The sequence below is a fragment of the Haliotis asinina genome, chromosome 7 (assembly GCF_037392515.1).
Source record: "Haliotis asinina isolate JCU_RB_2024 chromosome 7, JCU_Hal_asi_v2, whole genome shotgun sequence".
Lineage (NCBI taxonomy): Eukaryota > Metazoa > Mollusca > Gastropoda > Lepetellida > Haliotidae > Haliotis > Haliotis asinina.
This window is the reverse complement of record NC_090286.1, coordinates 58,138,419-58,154,339: the sequence shown is the minus strand read 5'-3', so window position 1 is coordinate 58,154,339 and position 15,921 is coordinate 58,138,419. Positions and strand designations below refer to the sequence as shown.

General features: G+C 40.1%; 1 protein-coding gene across 2 annotated transcripts in view; it reads right to left on the bottom strand.

Moving 5' to 3' along the window:
* Positions 1–15,921, bottom strand: part of LOC137290800 (structural maintenance of chromosomes protein 6-like) — a 62,558-nt gene that overhangs the window by 19,989 nt on the left and 26,648 nt on the right. For both annotated transcript variants that reach the window (XM_067821929.1, XM_067821930.1), the window contains exons 11-17: positions 13,796–13,884; positions 13,163–13,327; positions 12,478–12,656; positions 11,593–11,768; positions 4,570–4,596; positions 4,221–4,301; positions 278–364 (exon numbers count right to left, since the gene is read on the bottom strand). In XM_067821929.1, coding sequence (XP_067678030.1) covers positions 278–364; positions 4,221–4,301; positions 4,570–4,596; positions 11,593–11,768; positions 12,478–12,656; positions 13,163–13,327; positions 13,796–13,884 — 804 coding nt within the window. The remainder of the gene's footprint in view (positions 1–277; positions 365–4,220; positions 4,302–4,569; positions 4,597–11,592; positions 11,769–12,477; positions 12,657–13,162; positions 13,328–13,795; positions 13,885–15,921) is intronic.

Genomic DNA, 15,921 nt, shown 5'->3' with positions numbered 1-15,921 from the left:
TGATGCAATTCATCAGATAGCTTAATTCATGTTTTGGGATAAGAGCTTGGGATCTTGTGTCACCTTTCAGCTAAGGCAGCCACATTCTTTGCGTAACGATGAGCGATGACTCCATAAAAGGGACATGTGTAAAACCAACCTTTTCAAAGCATTACAGATTTTGTGGGGTGTCTACCTACTGTTGGCTCACAAAGTAACTGTTTGTGTTGCTCTTTGTGAGTACTGAATGCAGTAAAATGTTGCAACAATAACAACCATGAGAAGAGTAAAGCAGTACCTGCTTGCAGTTCCGAGGTGGGCAATGCTGCATGACACGTCTTGCCTCCTTGTTGTCAGCTATGAGGATAATATTCTCTACAGATCTCTGATAAAGAAATATCCTTTACTCAGTCCTCAAATTATGATAAAGCTGAATATACAAACCAAAAGATATGTATCGACAAAACAAGACATATATTAACCCCCTGGATGCCACAGGGACATATATGTCCCTCCTCTTCACCCCTCACTTTGAAGTCGAATAAAATTCTAAATATACCACGCATATATATATACTTCACAGTTTTGAATTCTGCGGAAAATTCCCAGTTTCTTGATACCATCCACTATTATCTCAGACCAAGCGAAAGTGCTTAAAATCGCCTTTCAAAATAGGCTTCTTCGTAAATGTCGCCATTTTTCAAACTGTACAAAATCGAGATTCACAGCGTTATTTGCAGTATGTTTTGAAATGTGAAAATCGGATAATTACTGGGAGTAATGAATTTCAAAAATAGCATATTAATGATCACTGATATCAAGTTTTCATGTAACCCGGAATGATAATTCTGAAACGTCACCGATGTACCCAGAATCGGTTGGGATGTTTTCGAAAATACACTTACACGAACGCCGAAGTGCGCTTTCCGCCATATTGGATAGTGTTTACTAAATCACGTTTCGAGAAGGCCGGTATTGAGAAGCCCATTACATCATCTATACTTCATAGTTAGCTGCGACAAATGCATCATTGAATTCCCCATATATCTTAGAATCAAATTACAAATGGTCTTTGTCACCAATACCAACTGTCTAGACAAAACGAAACGAAATATACTTTGTATGAAAACGAACGCTGTGCTCGAAAGACAGCGCTTGACTGAAATGTAAACAAAGAAAAAATCCAATTTTACAATGCGTAGCATTTTCGGAAATTTCCTAACATCCAGCCCTCTAATCATTGCTTACAATAGCTCAATACGCTTAGTATATTCAGGGGAAGAGAATCGTGGCAAAAAATAGAAAATTGAAAATAGATACAATGAAATAATTTGGTAATTCATAAGAAACTGTCAAAATTTTAGTGCAGCGTGACGCCATGACTGACGCAAAATCACGCAGAACGACAACGGTACTTATCGGCATTTCTGGCTTCTTCCGTCATTTACAATGTAAACGATAAGAACATATCACAATACACAGATAGTCAGAATAATTCTGATTACTTACATCTCACATTTATATACAAAAGATCCCTGAATCAAGCAAAATGTCGTCGCAAAATCCTGTGTACCCTTCTCAGCGAAGCCGCCATTTTGAAAGAAATCGGTCATCGGTAGTGATGTCATACGTCAACATTGTTGCACATATTAGGCAATTTCTTTGAGGTGAAGGTCGGTTGAACAAGAGTAAACACAATGCCCATACCATTCCGATTGCACTTTTAGTATTGTGATGTATATTTTGCGCATCGTTCAGATATTTTTTCATGAAACTGATTTCAGTATCTACGTATATCCATGTTCAACACCATATCATGTGTGGATATAAGGTATCCGTTTTTATTCTTTGAAAGCTTTTGATTGTTTGAATAATATTTACATGGGAAACTGTCTAAGTAAGTGTATTATACCACATTTTAAGCCTCTACACAAGTGTTGGAAGACCACACGTAGCCATTACTGCAACATGTGCTTTAGTTCCCGTGACGTGCAATATTCAATACGTTGGGACAAATATTGCAGTTTCATATGAACAGGTTAATAAACAACGATTTAATTCCAACTTATAAGTAAAACGGATAATATTAATGAAAATGATTTGTACATTTTATCAAATGTAGGGACACACATACTACTATTTAGAGGAATTGTCTTGTTCATTGTATTGGTTCGTGTCGTTTTTATAGACAAAACTATTATCAATATTAATTGACCAGGTGCGAGTTTGTCAAAACGTTTCATGATTCATTATCATTGTTTTTCGATAATAAAGTCAATTCAAATGCGATTAAAATATATCTGATGGCAGAATGTCTAACTCAAACAATTTTTATACGGAAATTGTTAAAAATATATACATCAGGTCAAGTCTTAATTTGGACAAGCATTACGTCCATTTTCTAATACTTCTTTACTGAAACATCGATCTCTTTGTACCTTTCATTGCATACTTATGAAGGGAATTGATTTCATAATCATGAGAAGAAAAGTCTTTTTCCTAAATGAATACTCAATGAACATTCAGGTGTTGTGAAATTTTCATTTATGCTAAATTGATGCTAGGCAGGTTCGCGTGTTGCTCACAATAAGATATGTAGTAAAACCGTGTAATTGTTGATATATTCAGGACACTATTTCAGTGATAATACCATTCATTTTATATTTTGGCTAAAAAGTGTTGAATTCTGACACAGAAGCCGAAATCTTTTACACATTGAGTGGAAATTAGGGTTAGATATATACTAATCAGCAACCAGAGTAGTCTTTTTCCGACGTCACAAAATGCACAAAACATGCTGTGACGTCAACTAAAATGTCGCATTATTTTCAGTTATTTCATTACGTTTGAAAATGTGGCTGTTACTCCGTTAATAATGATGGAAAATTAATAAAAATACATATACACAAACAGGAGAATATGGGAATCTAAGAACTAAAATATGTATCGGATAGGGACATCCAAATCGCTATTGCCTGATTTTTGATGTAGTACACTTGCATCTTGTCTTACAGATTGTGAAACTACCAAAAGGTATCCTCTCACATTGGGGAAATTTGTGTTGGAATAGTTTGGTTCACTGTGAACAAAACATCACGAAAATATTCTGTCCATATCCACAGCAAATTCTCTCCATGTGATCGGAGTTACATTGACCTAATGTAAACCGTAGCTGAGTTATGCCCCCTTATCTTTATACGTACATGACCTCTCTGTCGACGTTTGACGTCATAGTAGAAAATCGATTTTTGACATTTATTGCGGGTCATTTTTGATTTTGTGAGTATGACGTTATGCATTAGCACATACATCCATTTCTTATACACTTATGTCGTTCAGATATCAAGCTGTATTTTCTTCGCTGACACTTCCCGTAAAGATGCCAAATTAAAAAAATCGTAGCAGAGTGCTTTTATTGGTGCATGATAAAAAACTGAGAAATTTACTGTTTTTGAACACACACAAAAGTTTTGGACAACTTTTAGCAGTGTCTCTTTCTCAAACCCCTGAGGTAGCCGCAATTATATTTATACCAACGGATAGGAAATCAAATATCCTACATGTCTGTGCAATTTCATAGCCGTACGCAGATCCAGGACCACGCGAGCGCAAATCTCGCACAACGTTCACTTTTCAAACTTTATGAAAATGTGCGCCTGAAAAAAAACTCGGCATCCAGGGGGTTAAGGCATGTAATCTGTCACAGAAACATAAGGTGGAACCACCACAAAAATAAAACAAGCAAAAACTCATAGCCTGTGTATGATCATTTTTGAAAAAATGGCAAACATAAATGTGATAATTTGTTTCTTAAATGGCAAACTTGAACAAAAACTTACAAAAGTTACCAGGCTGTCAAACATGTATTATTTCACATACTGCCAAAGCACTATGTATGAACTTACAAACCTGCTATTCATTTTAATCCATAGATTCCAATGAAGTATCGATGAACAAAATGACAATTTGTCTCCAAAATCACTATTCACAACAAGTGCATGCTTCTTCAAGCGGAGTCCATTTGCGACAATATATTCTAAATTTGGTTCTTGCACTAAACATAATTCCACCTTTGTGACAATGAATGAAAACGATCAACTCTGGACCAGATAATCTAATGATTGATATTATGAGCAATGATCCAATAGACTGACCAATGAGCCTGACCAAGCAACACACAGACAGTGACCTGCACATGTTGCTGGTGACCAGTTCCAACCAGTCCTGGCAAACCTGCCTACCTGATCAATGAGTGTGTTGGCCACTACAGGGTCCTCTATGGTCAGCATGTCGAGAATACAGGGGTGCTCACTTTGGACCCGCTGTTGGGAGAAAACAATACACAGCTATGACTGCTGTTGTCAAATACATACAAATTGACATGACAATCTGTCACATTTCTACACCATCTAATGAGTACAATTTGATTATAAATACATTCAAAATGAAGTAAGAAGTACAATGCCTCAAACCAAATTTGAACTGTGTATAATTTCTATGCATCTGGCAGCATATTAAATTTGACAAAACCTTGAACATGATTCTATATATCTCGAAATTTAACACAAGATAGTTTATAATGTTACTTACAAATCTGGAGATGTCATGAACTTGAGTCTGAAAGGGAAGGAAATATGAAGCATTAAACAATCGGGCAAAAACTTTTAAAATAAAATTGATCTTTTATACTTATCCTGACTCATGCTTAACTGCTTGTCTCCATCTTCTATTCCAAAGTTACTGGAACACTTGAAATATCTTGAAGTTCCCCTCTTCAAAAGAGGACGTAACATCACACTCACCCACGAGTACCCTCCCTTTAACTCTATGTTTTGGTGCCAATATTGGCAACATGACCGAACATATTTACCACTCTCTCTGAAAAATCGTTGCCCAAACACATGGATTTGCTGGAAAATCCAAGTGCCATGATGGGAAGGTTTGGAGGGTTGACCTCATAAGTCAGGATAAGTATACAATATCACTTTTCTTCAGAAGATTACAAATTTTTTCCTTGCTTACAGTATCCAACGGATATGGTGGTGGGTCATGTCACTTCTTGCTTACTTTCTTCCTGCAAAACAGGAACTATAGGAACCAAGGAACTATAATGACACTGTAATTCTCTGGTGTCTCCGGTGAAGCCACACTGTCAAATTATTCTGACCTGTTTGTGTGGTAATATAACTAATGTATTGCTAGTAATATATGTATATCGTAACTTAGTGCTAGATGAGTTCATGTGCCAAGTTACAGCCCTTGTACTGCAAATTATCCAAATACGTACAGGGTTTATGATTACTCATGCTAGTCTGTCTCAACCTGTGCATAGACTCTCAACCAAAAACCTCGTTCAGTGAAGGTGTCAACAAGTCACATAAGGGTTAGCTATTTTTAGTGCTTTTGAGGAACTGTTAACTATTGTGCTACAACAAGAGGGCTGAATTGGTGAATGCTTGAGATGTCCGCATCTGATTTCCAAAAACATCCTTCCATGATTGTTGTAACTGAGCCGTTTCCATGCAAAGTGAGTGTAGATGCCAGAGCTCTTACTTCGTGTGGATTGGAGGCTCATGGTGTATCAAGTCCTGCTGCTTATTAATGTTTGAAAAACAGCAGTTCTCATCCAGACTGAAATCACTGTCTGCAAGATTTCTGTAGATGTCTCTGTAGACAACGGAATAAATAGACACTTACATTTTTTTTGAGAGCTCTAACTGGACACTAGAAAAATCCTGCGTATCGTGTGGTCCAAGTACTTTAGATAACACTGGAATATGATTTTGTCAGTTTGTGCAGCAACAACAACAAAAAAGCAAGTAAAGTAGGCTTTTATTATTTTTTGCCACATATGTATGAGGATATACATTGGGGGCTAGCTCGGCTATACAGTGTTAAAAAACCCGTGGAGTGCAGCGAGTATCTTGCTTGTTAAACCTGGACACGTTGGTGAAAGCTGCCTTGAGGGATTATCCCATTCCAAAGGGGAAAAGCTGAATACCCGAGCTAGCCCAAAGTTGGACGGAAACGTGGGTTAATGGAGGTACAGTTATCTGTATGAAAAATTGGTATAGACCAGTACAAGGTATGGCAAGTATAGTAGATACTATGCTGGGTAGGTATGTTACCTGAATAGGAACTGGGGTGTTGGGTATGGAGGTATGGCTGTGTGAACCTGTATGTCAGGTGTGCAAGGCCCGTGGGTAGGCAGTGATACAAATGGCAGCTGGTGGAAAGCCAGTGCGTAGGAGATTTGATCCGTATGGCAGCTGGTGTAAGGCCAGCGCGGAGGTATGTATTACCCATATGGCAGCTGGTGTAATGCCAGTGCGTAGGTATGTTTGGCCTGTATGGCAGCTGGTGTAAGGCCAGCGCGTAGGTATGTTTGGCCTGTATGGCTGGTGGTGTAAGGCCAGCGCGTAGGTATGTTTGACCTGTATGGCAGCTGGTGTAAGGCCAGCGCGTAGGTATGTTTGGCCTGTATGGCAGCTGGTGTAAGGCCAGCGTGGAGGTATGTTTGGCCTGTATGGCAGCTGGTGTAATGCCAGCGTGTAGGTATGTTTGGCCTGTATGGCAGCTGGTGTAAGGCCAGCGCGTAGGTATGTTTGGCCTGTATGGCAGCTGGTGTAATGCCAGTGCGTAGGTATGTATGACCTGTATGTACAGGTAGGTATTACTTGAGTGGGATTGGTGGAAAGGCAGTAACTGTATGAGTACTACTAAGTACTAAGTACTGAGTACTAAGGAGGAGGAGGGGCCGGATGGTGGGATGATAAAAACAATGGCGAGACGGAGTAAGAGGGTGAATCACATGGTAAACTAGTGTACATATAGGTGTTGTGACGTATTTCTGATACTGGTGAGTACAAACTAAAGATGGAAACATAGATGAACATGGAATGAATTATAGTGGAACTGCATCTGGTTGTTGCACAACTAAAATATAAAATACACAGACAAAGACGCAAATAGAATGAATTATAATGGACATGAGCTTAGTTGCTGCACAAACTAACATATAAAATTTTCATTTTGTCCTGGCAAATGATTTTTAGCAATGAAATCCTAATGTAGTCTCAAGTGAAGTAGTGAGTTTGCGCAAAATCAGTGTGTGAATTTCTGACATCTGGGCTGCTGTGGCTACGGCAAGCATAAATAGTGTCTTCTGTGTCAAATATTCAAAGGATGCTCGATCCAATGGTTCATATTCCTTACTGGTGAGGTGTTGTGAAACAACATTAAGATCCCTAGCTGGGGCTTTGAATTCATGTTGTTGATTCTGCAATCTGAAGGAGTGAAGTAACGCAGGTAATTCTGGTACCTCAGTATATTCGCTTTTGACGCCCTCATGGAATATCCCCATTTAGCAGACATGTTTTGATACAATCCATACGTGTAACTAGAATACTTCTGGGTTCTTGTGTGCTTGTTTGGTGCGTGGATGTACTAGCAGATTCGACCATTCATTCCTGGATTTTCAAGTTCCTGAACGAGAATGGGAGCCAGTAAGACACAATGAAAATTGGTTGTAACGTAGTTACCAGTACTTAAGGTATTAATACCGGAGGTGGTAACACATATGCGTTCAGGCCTTCCCGAGAGATGCAGAGGGTGTCACATGCTTGGGCATCTGTGACCAGAAAAACAAAAATGTTTTTATCTGATTGTTGAACCAACTTACAAGTAGATCTGTGAGTGGAAATCCTGTTGTTTGAGTGATGAGTTGAAAGGCTTCTCGGTGCAGGATCCATTCAGTTGATTATACTATACTGAACTGAATATTGTCCATATTAAATGTTTCAGCACGTGACTCTAGTGTCGTTTCCATCGTCCCCATTACTGTGAAAGTTCGGAAATGAATTAGCGGCAGGTTTGCTTCAATGATCCGTCCAAAGTTTCAGAAGTTATCAAAATTGCAGGTGGCCCCGTTCCTCAAAGCCTGTGTTAAGGTATGGGACCATTATGCAGTTGAGGTGTAATGAACTGTACTGTGGTATCACGGCTTTGATGGTGTCTCCTCAGTCTTCCAGTAATAAGATGCCATTCTGTTTCGTTTGCTGTCAAGGTGCTCCAATCAACTGATTATTCATGTAAATGGACAAGGTAGTACCAACCAAGCACATGCTCCGTCTGTAATGAGGATGTTGTTACGTCTCAACAATATGCAGCGATGATGCATCAGTCTTTGACTTCAAATCACCCATGATGCGATATCTATTATAGTAGACCAGTCTGCAGTGTGGACTGGCTGCCGCGAGTTGAAACTGTCAGATGGTTGTTGCTGCAAGTCCCAATTAAATAACCATTAATCTGTTGACAGAAGAAAGCCTCTATGACTCGTAAAGACAGCCGAACAATGCTGTACACTGTCATGTGGACTGCAAATGAAGCCTTTTCCATGTTGAAAGGATTGTTTCTCTGTAGATCACTTCCTGATACCCGAACTGTGACTTGAGTTCTGCGCAGGACATTGTCTCTAATAGACCAATCAGATTAAAGAAAAGTGATGTCATTGGTGTTGCATTTTAAAGATCATCTAGGAATTTTGTGCAATCATTGATTTCTTCGCTAACATTCTTGTCCATGTCCTCACTGTTCAGCTTGTCCTGTAGTTACACAAAGAAACATGTATATAGCTGGATGACTTGAAGCACGCAAAAACCTTCGCCACACACAATTTATGTAAAAAGACTGTGTCTCTGGCAAATGCGTCTGTGTTCTACTTTTTATTCTTTATTGAAGATAATATGGCTGTCATCACATACAACTGTGAAGAGGTTTCCAAGCTTCCTTACCATATTTACTTGGTGATTGTAGAAACTAGTCTCACTGGGGCACCTTAAAATCCCCTTGAATAACCAAATTATGTTGTAACACAAAAAGGTTACTGTAGAGTTGATATCTTTGCAGTATCGACAATACATCAAAGAGTACTAGTCGAATCGTTGGCTGGTGACGACTGCCAAAGTGCCCTCTTGATCTCTTATATACTGTAGAGGAACGGTGTAACTGAAGAGGATCTGTATCTACCTGCAATCTTGCGAAGTTGTCAGCATGTGCTTCATGTAATCAGTCTGCCATGACCAAACATTGTATTTACAACAGTCTGTGTGATGATGATCAAACTTCAGTATTTTCCTTGGATGTTATCTGACATTAGTTTCAGATGTGTGCCTCCTCCTTTAGCCACAGATTGATGCAACATAACCAACATTTATGTTGTAACTTGCTTCACGAACTGGTCTGGGACTAAGTTCTATGATGTGGGTCAAAACTTGACATAATCTATTGGAAGCGTTCGAGACCATTAAGCTGCTGTCTACACCTTCATGAAGTTGTAAGCTCATGGGACCTCCCTCAATGACTGCACTTACTTTTGCGGAATGTGCCTTTTTGGAACCTGCATAGAACTAGATGCATCAATGGAACCTGCGTCTCTGGTGTCCTCCTTCTAATAGCTGAGACAACCGACATTGATGATGTGTGAATCCTTTTGCACATCTTCTAAACATGACTGTGTTTGTTTATCCTCCAACTGTAGCTCCTTACGTGCATAGTCTAAACGTGCATTCCTTTGCACATCTTCCAGCCTGTGCAAGCAAATCCTCAAAAAAGAAACCCACCCCACAACAGGAGATCTTCTACGTGGAGAATCCTTCCTACTGTGATGATGATGATGATATGTAGATTTTCCTTTTGGGAGAACTACTGCTGAACAGACATTTGTGGCAGTTTCCAGACTTTGTGACATAGAGACTGTCGATGGAGATCATCTACAAGAATGTAAACTTTCAGGCATGTCCTTTTCAATATTCATATGGGTTTGAGGGTAAGGTGTGCCAACATGAGTGAGACAGTTGACGAAGGTGCCTTTGTGGCAGACCTCTCGTCTGCAAAGCGTTGATCCATTATGGGCATCATATGTTGTATGAACTGTTCCATGAAGAGTCCAGGATCAAAATCCTGTGCTGAATGTGTAGCACTCCGTGGAGGTGAACATTCTTCTGAGAGTACAGATGTCTTGTCTGACCTATGATGCATGTGCGGTGTATTGGCAGAGTTGACATCTTTCGTAGAAGATGTCTGTGTTGAAGGTTGATAGTCCGATGATTTATGCTGCATAGATGTTGAAGATGAGGTCCTTGCCTTAGGGCTAAGAGGTACCTCCAGAAGAAGTATAGATGCTTCATCAAGTATCTCCGCTTTGACCAGCGGAAGTCATATAAATGCCATATATCTGTAAACAGTGAAAGGCACAACTTCAAGATCTGTCTCATATATATGCCAAGATCTGTTGAAAGTCCGAATTGTTTCCATGGAAACCAGGAAAAAAAAATATGCCAAAACTTTACAAACAGCAAAAGGCATGACTTTGCAGTCTGCCTGAAATATCTGCCAAGTTTTGCAGGAAAATACTGAACGATTTTTGAGTTCTGCTCCGGAAATGAAGCCCATTATTCCATTTTGAGACTTAAGTCCAAAGTGTTTTCATGGAAACCAAGGAAATAATAAATCATAAACCTGTAAATACCAAAAGGCACCAGTTTGGGGTCTGCCACACATATCTACCAAGTTTTACTGAGAGATATTAAGAAGTTTTTGAGTTCTGCTCCGGAAACTAAACACACCTCTCACTTTTGAGTCCGAAACGTTTCCATGGAAACCAAGAAAATAATAAATCACAAAAACCTGTAAATACGAAAAGGCACCACTTTAGGTTCTGATTGATATATCTACCAAGTTTTGCAGAAAAATATTGAATGGCTTTTGAGTTCTCCGGAAACAAAGTCCATCCCTCTATTTTGAGCCTCAGTCCAAAACATTTCCATGGAAACCAATAAAATAAGAAATCACAAAAAGCTGTAAATACCAAAAGGCACCACTTTAAGTTCTGATTGATATATCTACTGAGTTTGCAGAAAAATATTGAACGTTTCTTGAGTTCTGCCCCAGAAACGAAGCCCATCCCACCATTACACTAACACCAAAATGTTCCATGGAAAAAACAAAAAAACAAAAAAGCCAAAAATCTGTAAACAGCAAAATGCACAACCATAGGTTCAGATTATTATATCTATCAAGTTTGGTCTAAAAATATTGAACGGTTTCTGAGTTATGTTCTGGAAACAAAATGATTACGGACGGACGGACGGACGGACGGACGGACGGACAGACAGACAGACAGACAGACAGACAGACGAGGTGTCGACTATATCCCCACATTCCTGTTGGGCGAAGAAGGATAGAGTGGCAAACATGGCTGGTCATGAGACCAATATTGGCGCCAAAATATAGAGGAAAGGGATGGTACTTATGGGTGAGCGTGATTTTAGGTCCTCTTTTGAAGAAGGGAACTTCAAAGGATATTCAACTTTCGAACAGAAGAAGGAGACAAGCAATTAAGCATGATTCAAGATAAGGAAAACTTAGAATAAATGTATTCAAATGGATTCCTAAGAGGTAAAATGTCTCCAAAGGATAACGAGCAATCCATGATAGAACTGTCCACATATCTTAAAGTCAGCACTTACAAACTGCAGTGGATAACTGGCAAACAACAGACAGTATTGAAAAGGTGTTACTGAACACATCTGAGTCCCTTACAGTACTCACAGTGAATCTGCTGACGATGATGGAGGGGTGTCGTCCATCTTTGATTTCCCGCTCAAAAATGCCTTCAAGGACCTTCTCGTCATGGTGGTCAGTACAACAGAAGGCATGAAGCAGTGCCTTCAGACAGCTCTCCACAGCCAACGCCCACTCCGGGTCACGCAGCTGGAAACAGGATCCTGACAACACAAGCAAATTTCACCTCAATACAAAAAGTGTTCCTTGCTGATTGATGAGAAATTACAGTCACACACATTTAAGCCAGACTCCAGGCCAGAGTACCAGAATGCCCGACAGGTCACACTGACAGGGAATAACAAGAAACAGTAAAGAAAGACAAGTCGATACCTTTTTTCAACATGCAGCAGCATTCTGGGAACAGAATCCCAGCCAGATTTCTTGGGGTGATATACTGACAATTTGTCAGGCATGTACACAAGATGTCATAAGCATGATGCCTTCAGAATAAAATTTCTTGGCTTATCTTAGCTTCATTACAAGTGGTAGCAGATTTGCTTGCAATGGGTAAAACTGTTTCAATGACATTTACACAATCATTACTGTATGACAGTGGATAAGGGCTAGATAATATATTCTCAAGGAACAGATGGCTTATGTAAAGGTTACACTTTCATCACAATTATTTTCTGGTATAAAATAGAATAACCCCATATAACATACAGCAATTAAGATCATGTATGTATGTCTCATTGAAGTAGAAACAGTGTCTTCCAATCTAATGCTGTGATTCAGTTAAACCATACTTAATCAAAAACAATTTAACAAGGATCGGAAAAAATATTACCTGAAAACATTATTTTATTAAAAGAAGTATATCATCGTATTATGTTATTTTAATTCTAGGTTCTACTCTACAGAATATGGTACCTAGAGGTCCTCTTGGTTTCTCGTGGAAATACCCCTTCCTGTGGAATTCATCTATCCGTTTGGCAATATTGGGGATGAACTGTCCAAAGCGCTTGAGTCGGTCACTGCGAGCAGCCATCAACATCTTGAGCTGCTGCTTGTCACTGTCCTGCTTGTCCTGTAGGCCCTGCTCATCTCGCCTGAGAAAAAAAAGGAAGACAACCACAGGTCATGCCCTGTTCATCATGCCTGAAAAGTGAAAACACTACAGCAACAAGTCAGATCATGACCTGTTGATCTCAAATTGAAACACAACAAGCGCAAGTTATTTCCCATTTCTGGTGTCCCCTTTTGTTATGCTGGAATACTGCTAAAAGCGGCATAAAACCAAAACTCACCCACTCACTATCTAAAAACAAAACCACCATAAGTCATGTTGTGGTCATGGCTTGAAATCGCAACTCAAGGTCATGTTCTAGGTAGAACATTGTTTCTCCAGGATATGCAACTTGTTGGTTTGCACCAGTTCTAAAAGTTCTTTACTTACGTGGTAAAACAAACAAGCTTGCATTAGAAGCTGCCAAATGTGCATCACATCACATCACATCACATCACATCACATCACATCACAATAATCTCATGTCATGCTTCATTGTCACATAATGGATGGATCCACAAACTCAGCTGCAGACAGCTGTGGACCTACCTGAGAGTGTAGCCATCATTGGTGTACTTGGTCACAGCCTCCCGGAACTGGTTCTTCTGGTGCTCAGTGGTTCTCTGCTGTGCCTCGAGTGCTCTGGATTTCTCCACTAGCTGGTCAATCTTGTCCTGTCGTGCACGTCGCTCAGCCTCATAATCATGTTGGGCACTGTCACATGGTTTCAGTACAAAATAGATCATCAAAACTTAGATACCGAGCTTAATAAGGTGTGAAGACAGATGAATATCTAAGTCAGATATGTAGTTGGATTTAAATCTTTTGGCCAAGCTACAAAGAAACATTTCAGGCTAATATCAAGCCAGATAATTAGATAGACATAAAAATAAATATCTCATGATTTCAGTCAACAACAGTTTTGCCTTGACTTACAAACATACTGCAATGGTGTAGTATACTGTCTGTTTACATAATTACTTCAAAGCCTGGAATGAATTAGTGACCATGTGCATGATGGTCATGACAAATAACAGTCACAGATAACTACATGTCATGTGATGTAGGTACGCTCTTGCTGTATTGTGCGTGTCTCTGGTTGCAATATTTCACGTTTTCTGCTTCCAGTCAGTAGATTAGTGCATACTTGACTCACATTTTTCCAACTAGTGTCACATTTACCTATTCTTTATCTCCTCGATCCTCTCTTTCACCATGTCCCGATCCTGGCAACAGGTTCGCAGGTCCTTCTCAGTCTTGTTAACTTCATTCTGGAACACAATGCTATATTTCACACAACACATCTCCATTTGAACCTCTCATTTCCGCTGCATAAACAACTGAAAATATTGGTAAGATCTAAGTATTTTAGATATTTACTTACTTACCTCTTGCAATCATCATATGCATACTTGCCTTCTTCTTCGACCTCAGTCGAGGTCAAAAGCTTGCTAACCTAATGGTCGCCAAGTTGTTTCGATTTAAGACATCAGGGTGACCGGTAAGGTCACTGCAGTCTCTCATGTGGCCATGTGGAAAAGTCATTCCTTTTGTTAAGTACAAAGGGTAGAATGATGATAGCGGGGAGGTAGAGATGACTCGGGCAGGCTTCACACTTGATGACAAGAGATAAGTATGTAAATATCTAAAATACTTAGACTTTACCAAATTTTTGTACTTACCTCTTATCATCATTATATGCATCTTATCCGACAGCACTGGCAAGCGGGAAGTTCTAACAGAAGTATATCAGACATATGGAACAGTTATTGCTTGAGGGTCTGCAAGCAAACCAAAGACCATGAAAGCGAGGCCAGTAACGGGAACAATAGGTGAGTCATACTCACGGTTGTCCCGATACCAACATCCTTGACTGCCACATCTCAAGTTAGTGGTTGGCAAAAACAGTATTGGATTTTCCAAAACAGTCCTCCATAATCATAGAATTGGACAATTCTGATGAAGACCCACTGTGGAAGCCAAAGCACGGATTTCATGAGGGTTATTTGCCTTGGGAGGTGGTAACCCAGCTGCCTCACAGGCACTAAGGATGGTCGTCCTTAACCAGAGAGCCACTGTGTTGCTAGTTACTTCTCCCAATGGATCAACCAAACTAGTTAGCTAGAGAGTAGGTAGAGAGTGAACACTTTCTGTCTGACCAGCCTTTGACAATCCCAATATTCATAAGGCAGTCATCTATGTAAGTACCTGCCACTGGAAATGCTGGTCATTGAAATAAAAGCCAAGGTACTTCCTGTGAGGCGGGCATGCAGGTAAGCATCCTGGATATCTAGGCTGATAAGCCCACCTCCCAGAGAGATCTTGGATTGAAGCTGTTCCAAAGAATCCATGAGATCCACAAGGTAAAGATTGTTGACCAAGGCCATATAGTGGATTATTCTCATTTATTCTGTGTTTTTCTTGGGGATCAGGAAGATTGGCAAATAAAACCCTGGATTGGTGTTGGGGTCTTATGCAAGTTCGATGGCTTGCTTGTTGAGGGCTGACGAAGCAACTTTCTCATAAATTCTGGTTCTCAAACACATGCAGACAGAAAACCTGACTGACTGTATTAGCCGATGCCACTTGCTAATGACCAGCAATGTCACCTGAGTACGAGATTACCATCTCATCATTCTCATGAGATGATCAATCCTGGAAATATTATCTTCTTCCAAGTCCTCTGAGATGCCTCAGTAGCATGGACCAAGGCAAACAATGGACACAACATTGTCTTCAACTCGGTGTCAATGGCAGCCAGCTTAAGAGTCAGAAACTCGATATGAGGAGACAAGTAGAAGACAGACCATCCAATTCCTCATCCAGAGCTGCATCCTGGTCCGAGAAATCCAAAGAGTGAATAGGATAATCACCTCTGTGAGCTTTAACTGCCCTAAGTTTTGCTTCAAAGATAACTTGGTAAACTCTTCGTCAAGCAAATCAACCAAATCCCAGACAAAAGTGTGAGGCGGGAGATGACGCTCTGGTGAGTCCCAAATGGCAAGCTTCTAATCTACTAGCATGGCTGGAGAAGGGCACAAAGCCAGAAGCCTTTACGCCATCCAATCATAAACGGCCTCTTTTCTATTGTGAGAGTGGTCCACAATCTCCACATCATCTGTTGTCTCATCATAATCCATTGTGGGGATGATGAAGACAAAACAGGAGGACCAGGAGGGGCAGGAGGCCTCATGTGGGTGTGTTATGTGTTAAACTGTCAGTAGATACCCCTCTGGGGATAGGTGCGCTCTGTCCAGCTGGTGCACTCGGTCCAACATGTGCACCTGTGAAAGATGAATCTGACATCC